At 43.4% G+C, this 6,710-nt stretch overlaps 1 protein-coding gene across 1 annotated transcript in view; it reads right to left on the bottom strand.

Annotated features, from left to right (window-relative positions):
- CENPU (centromere protein U) overlaps positions 1-6,710 on the bottom strand; it is a 35,127-nt gene that overhangs the window by 21,347 nt on the left and 7,070 nt on the right. Inside the window, exon 4 of the mRNA XM_023514910.1 lies at positions 6,111-6,274. Coding sequence (XP_023370678.1) covers positions 6,111-6,274 — 164 coding nt within the window. The remainder of the gene's footprint in view (positions 1-6,110; positions 6,275-6,710) is intronic.

The raw sequence follows: 6,710 nt of genomic DNA, 5'->3' as shown, positions 1-6,710 counted from the left end.
TCCCAGCTACTTGGGAGGCTGAGGCAAGAGAATCGCTTAAGCCCAAGAATTGGAGGTTGCTGTGAGCTGTGACGCCACAGCACCTACTGAGGGCGACAAAGTAAGACTCTGTCTCAAAAAACAAAGGAATACTTTCTTTTACACTTAATTCTTTCATCTTTTCATTTGATTCAGTACAACATTTATTTTACACCAATCTCAAAGTGCGAAGTATGGTGAATAAAGTTTTATTTTTTTTTGAGACAGAGCCTCAAGCTGTCCCCCTGGGTAGAGTGCCATGGTATAGCTCACAGCAACCTCCAACTCCTGGGCTCAAGCGAGTCTCCCGCCTTTGCCTCCCAAGTAGCTGGGACCACAGGCACCCGCCACAACACCCAGCTATTTTTTGGTTATAGCCGTCATTGTTGTTTGGCGGGCCCGGGTTGGATTTGAACCCACCAGCTCAGGTGTATGTGGCTGGCACCTTAGCCGCTTGAGCCACAGGCACCGAGCCAAGACTTGTGTTTTAGAAAAATCACTCTGAGGCTGGGTATGGTGGCGCACACCTGTGATCCCAGCACTTTGGGATGCTGAGGAGAGAGGATTGCCTGAGGCCTGGAGTTTGAGACCAGCATGAACAACACAGCAAGACTCCGTCTCTTAAAAAAAAGGAAAGAAAGAAAAACCTAGCTGGGCTATGGGGGTGTGCCCCTGCAGTACCAACTACTGAGGAGGTTGACGCAAGGAGGCAGGAAGATACCCAGAGCCCACAGGCTGCAGCAAGCTATGACAGTGCCACTGCACTATAGCCTGGTCACCAGAGAGACCTTGTCTCTAAAAAAAATAAAAGATCACTCTGGAAGTTGTGTGGGTGAGAGGTCCACAAAGAGGGAATTCAAGAGACAAGGAAACCTGGAAGAACTGCAGCAGGAACACTGGTCAGCAGGAACGATGGGCAAAGTGAAAGTCCCTGAACAGTGGCAGCCACAGGGAGGTGGTGACAGCATGGAGAGGAGAAATGGATTTTTTTTTTTTTTGAGACAGAGCCTCAAGCTGTAGCCTTGGGTAGAGTGCCATGGCATCATGCTCACAGCAATCTCCAACTCCTGGGCTCAAGCGCGTCTCCTGCCTCTGCCTCCCAAGTAGCTGGGATTTCAGGCGCTTGCCACAACGCCCAGCTATTTTTTGGTTGCAGCCATCATTGTTGTTTGGCAGGCTGAGGCTGGATTCAAACCTGCCAGCTTAGGTCTATGTGGCTGGTACCTTAGCCGCTTGAGCCACAGGTGCCGAGACAAGAAATGGATTTTTAAGGCGCACCCTGGCTAGGGTAGGATGGATGGACCAGATAGAGGAAAATGGCAGGACTGATCCCCAGATCTGGATGTGAGGGGACTATGTAGCTACCAGGACTGTTAATTCCCAAAGAATTCACAGGACTAAAGGAGTTCAGTGCCGTGAAATGAGAAAGAGGCTGGAGCTGGGTTTTGCCGTGGTCAAGTCCACAGTGTCTATGGATATCCAGGGAAGTGTGACCAACACACAGGACATCTTGTGACTTGTAGGAGGGAGAGACAAGAGACAGATGTCGAAACAGTAGCACACAGGGAGTTAAACCATGACAGTGAACTGGGGCAGGGCAAGAGCAAGCTCAGAGTAGACCCAGCTGCACATACAGGGAAGACAGGAGGAGACCCAAGATCAGAAAATCTGAACATCCATCCCTATGTAGGGTTGGGGGTCTGGTTAATGAATGCTGGGAAATGCAGTCTCTCTCCAGGGCATCCCTCTGCCTTTTCTTTTGTATTCAGCAAGAAACTGAAAAACCCAAATGAAATATTTTGTTTGGACTTATCATGCCACCAAAATGCTATCAAAACCAGGGTTACCAAGAGCATCTGGCAACCGGATTTATCGTTAAATGCAATAAATCTTGTCAGTCTTTGCTTTAACTGCTTAGCTGCATTTGACCCTCCTGACCACACACATACACACACAGAGACACACCCTAGTACTTCCCTAAACACTCTCCTGGTTTTTCTTCCTTCCTTCTTTCTCCTCCTCCACCCAGACAGCAGAGACAAGAGGCTAGGACAAACCCTGTTCTCACTGCCCTCAGACCAGCTACGCACTGCCCCTGTGCGAATAATCTCAGGCCCCACCTCCCCTCTGAACTCCAGACTCAGGCACACAAAGGCCCCTCTGAGGTCTTCCCATCAACATCATGGTCTCTCCACAAAACCTAGTCTTCCGTCAGCGCGTACCTTAGTCTGGCCACCAGTGTCAATCCACTATACAAGCCAGATATCTGGGCATCACCTCCCACAGCGACCCTTTCCAACCTCTTTAAAACAATCACACAAGCCAGGTTGTATCATCAACCCTTTCCAGATGATGGACCCTGGAAGCAACATCTTCCCCAAAGTCAAATACTTAGTAGGGGCAGGACAGGGATTTGAGTCCTACACAATGGGTCCCAGGTCAGTCGCCTTGACCACAACACTATACTTCATGAATAAAGGATGACTTCCGTATTTGCTGAGTGTCTATACAGCCAAGTCGTGCCTTAAGAACCTGGGTATAGATAGCTCTGAACAGAGCCAAGTCCCGCCCTTTTTTAAAGCTATTTCTATTGTGGAGAAAGATCACAGTAAAGAAAGCATGTTAGTGGAGATGGTGATAGTTCCTGTGTGGGGTCAGAGCAGAGGGCTGTGAGGAGGTGACATGTAGAATGTGAAAGGCAGCAGAGAGCAGCGGCAGACACGGGGGATGAATGGGCCACGTGGAGGCCTGAAGAACACACCTAGAAGTCTGAGATCAGCAAGTGGCCAAATCCAGCAAGGGAGGCTTTTTAGGCCAGGAATGCAAAGATAGTTTTTATTTCATTTTTATTTTTTTTTGAGACAAGAGTCTCACAATGTTGCCCTTGGTAGAATGCTGTGGGGTCACAGCTCACAGCAACCTCCAACTATTGGGCTTAAGCGATTCTCCTGCCTCAGCCTCCTAAGTAGCTGGGACTATAGGAGCCTGTCACAACACCTGACTATTTTTGTTGTTGTTGTTGTAGTTGTCATTACTGGTTAGCTGGCCCAAGCTGGGCTTGAACCCACCTGCCTCGGTGCATGTGGCTAGCGCTGTAACCACTGTGCTATAGGCGCTGAGCCAGATAGTTTATAACATAGGAAATCTTAGTAAAACTGTCAATGTGGGTCAAATGAGTAAAAAACACATAATTATTTCAATAGGTGAATTCTGGTAAAATGCATAACTCAGCATAACTCAGTATTAAGCAACATGAATAGTCTATTTTTAGGGATCTGTTTCTTCTTCATCTCTACTTTCTAGAATCTATAAGAGTATTTGGCAAATACTAAATGTTCAATAATTTAGAAAATTAAATTAAAAATGAATTCCCTATAGTAAAAAATTTAATGTACATAATTTATAGCTTTCACATATAAAATCAACCACAGCAACGAAGATAAAATGTAAGAAAAGACTCCACATATAAAATAATAATTACCAAACACACAAAAAGACAAATCATCTTGGAATAAATTTAGGAAATGTACAAAACCAATATAATTAAAATTCTGAACAGCACTAAAAGACAGAACTTGAACAAATGGAAAAATCATCAAATACTCTTTCTAGTTTAATTTATAAAACTAACCCAATAAAATTAAGTTATTTTTGCTTTTCACATAAACAAAACGCAGGACAGCCAAGACTGTACCAGTCAATGAGGGAATAGCCGGCACCACTGGACACTTTAAACACATCACAAAGCCTCAACAACCACAAGGACAGCAATGGAGCAGGGCTACACAGAAAACCCACTGAACAAAACAGGAAGTCGAGAATACACCTGGTATGGATGGAACGTGACACATAAGAGAGGTGACAGGCTTGGTGTCTGTAGCTCAAGTGGCTAAGGCACCAGCCACATACACTAGAGCTGGCAGGTTCGAATCCAGCCTGGGCCTGCCAAACAATGACAACTACAACCAAAAAGTAGCCGGGCATTGTAGTGAGCACCTGTAGTCCCAGCTACTTGGGAGGCTGAGGCAAGAGAATTGCTCAAGTCCAGGAGTTGGAGGTTGCTGTGAGCTGTGATGCCACAGCACTCTACCCAAGGTGACAGCTTAAAGCTCTGTCTCAAAAAAAAAAAAAAAAAAAAGTGGTGACAACTCCATCAGCAGAGGAAAGAAGGGACATGTGATAAACAGCACTGAGACAAGAGAGTAGCCATCTAGAACAGAGACAAAGTGTTGGCTCCACACCTCACACAGGGATAGAAAGGACGAAGGATTTCAATATGAAGAAAACGTGAAGGGAGATGCCCTCCTGTGACCTCAATTTCCTAAATCCTGAAAGAATGACACATGTAATACCACATCTACATAAAAATAAACACTGCCTATGTGTGTTGTCAAAAGACAGATGAACTAGCAAAACAAATCTGTAACAAGGGGCTCATCTCAATGATGTTTCAATGAAGTCAGTGTAGTCAGGAAGAAAATGACCAACAGCTAGCAAAAAGGGGAAAGAGACATAAAAAGCTTCCAGAAAGAGAAATTCAAGGGCTTGCAAATATACGAACAGATGTTGCTCGATCATTCATAAGAAAAACACTCATGGAAACGGAACTGAGAGAGCATGTTTGAGCTAGCACGGTGGCAAAAATACAAGTTTGATACCTCCCTGGTTGGCAATGTGACAGTAATTACACAAATGACTATTGTACATTTCATGTGACCCAAGATTTCACTTTCATGAATTTATCCTGTAGACAAAGGCATGTGTGTGCCCTGGACATGCTCCTGTCCCTGGTATCGCACTGGGCATGGCAGCAGAGACTGCAGACACTGAATGCCCATCCATGCCAGCTGGGCAGACACACTGCAGAACACCAGTTGTGACATGCCCGCAAGGGTGACAAGGAGACAGCTCTGTGTACACTGTCATCTTAGAGACAGATTAAGTGAAAAGACTAGAGAGCAAGGTATGCTGCGTTTTCTACATACAAAGGAGAAAAATTTGGATTCTCATTTACTTTCACATGCATTGAGAAACTGTGAAAGAACATATAAGAAATTAATAATGAGGGCGGTGCCTGTGGCTCAAAGGAGTAGGGTGCTGGCCCCATATGCCAGAGGCAATAGGTTCAAACCTAGCCCTGGCCAAACTGCAAAAAAAAAAAAAAAAGAAAGAAAAGAAATTAATAATGAGAAGTAAAAGGGGACACAAAAAATTGGGCTCCATGAGCAGAGTGATGACAGAATTGAGATGAAGACTTATTATAAACCCTTTTATGTTTCTGAACCATTTGAATACCTTACTGATTCCAAAAATTCCTCTTCAACCATTATATGCACCACTGTGTAGAGTGCATGTTTTCCCAAATATTTGGCCCTTCGTGATTTCCAGAAACGTATAAAGAACTGGAGACACCAAAATAACCAAGTGCTATAAAGTTTCCAATGCACACAACCTGAAAATGACTTCCTCATTCAGATTTCTCCCTAACTGGGCTATGTGTTTAAAACCAGTTTTACTACTTGCCAACTACGTTTAATAACTAGAATTGACGCAGTACCTAACTGAGGTTCTTAAGCCAAGGAGTTGCTCTAGTTAATAATTTGCAATTAGTAATATAATTATTGAAGAGTTTTTCGTTATAGTTTTCAAGTTGTCTCTATAAAATCATTTTTATAGAGGTTGACCTGACCTACACCTTCATATAAATTTGTAGGACTCCAACTTCAGGAAAACATATCCAAAAGCAACTATATTTCCTTTATAATTGTCACCTACTACATAGAAGAAAACATCTAATTTGTGATAGAGAATTTGTAAATTAAAGGGACCTGCCAAAATCACCTAAAATCTTATGCTCATAAAATCTTTCCCTCTTTTCTTGTTTGTTCTACCTCAAAGCTAAGCTACCTTCATAGACATGTTTTCTAGGCTAATCAGATGTGAATTACAAAAAAAATCACTGTAATTATCATAATTATTATAAGCAATACCAATTATTAAAAAATTTTTATCTCCCAGTTCTCCTAAGGAAACACATAACAAGTTGGCTCAAAAGATCTTAAAAAGCTTTAGTTTTATTAACTTCCATCTTAAAAGAGTTCCTCAGAAATCCCAATAACCAAGGTTAAACAATTTCTTGAAATATAACTGTACCATTTTGCTTCTTGTCCTGGAGGAGTTGAAGGGATGGATAATCCACAGTGTTTGGAGAATTCTTCCTCATCATCATATATAGCTGTGCTGTGTAAAGGCGGATCTTTAAAAGACAAAAAAAAAAGTGCCACTTTAAAATTCTAGTTCTTCAGATACTATTTAAGATTGTTCTCTTGCGGGAGGCGCCTGTGGCTCAGTGAGTAGGGCGCCAGCCCCATATACCGAGGGTGGCGGGTTCGAACCCAGCCCCGGCCAAACCGCGACAAAAAATAGCTGGGTGTTGTGGCGGGCACCTGTGGTCCCAGCTACTTGGGAGGCTGAGGTAGAAGAATCGCCTAAGCCCAGGAGTTGGAGGTTGGTGGAGCGACTCCACTGCACTCTACTGAGGGCGAAAAAGTAAGACTCTGTCTCTACAAAAAAAAAAAAAAAAAAAAAAAGATTGAACTCTTGCAACAGAGTACAAAACTATCTTTGTTTAAATGGCTAACCCAAATCAATTATACAGGCCACGTTCCAAATATTTTTACCTCTTACCTCAA

Source organism: Otolemur garnettii, unplaced genomic scaffold (assembly GCF_000181295.1).
Source record: "Otolemur garnettii isolate 467f Iridium unplaced genomic scaffold, OtoGar3 scaffold00061, whole genome shotgun sequence".
Classification (NCBI taxonomy): Eukaryota; Metazoa; Chordata; class Mammalia; order Primates; family Galagidae; genus Otolemur; species Otolemur garnettii.
Note: the sequence above shows the minus strand (reverse complement) of the source record. Positions and strands in the feature narration are given on the sequence as shown.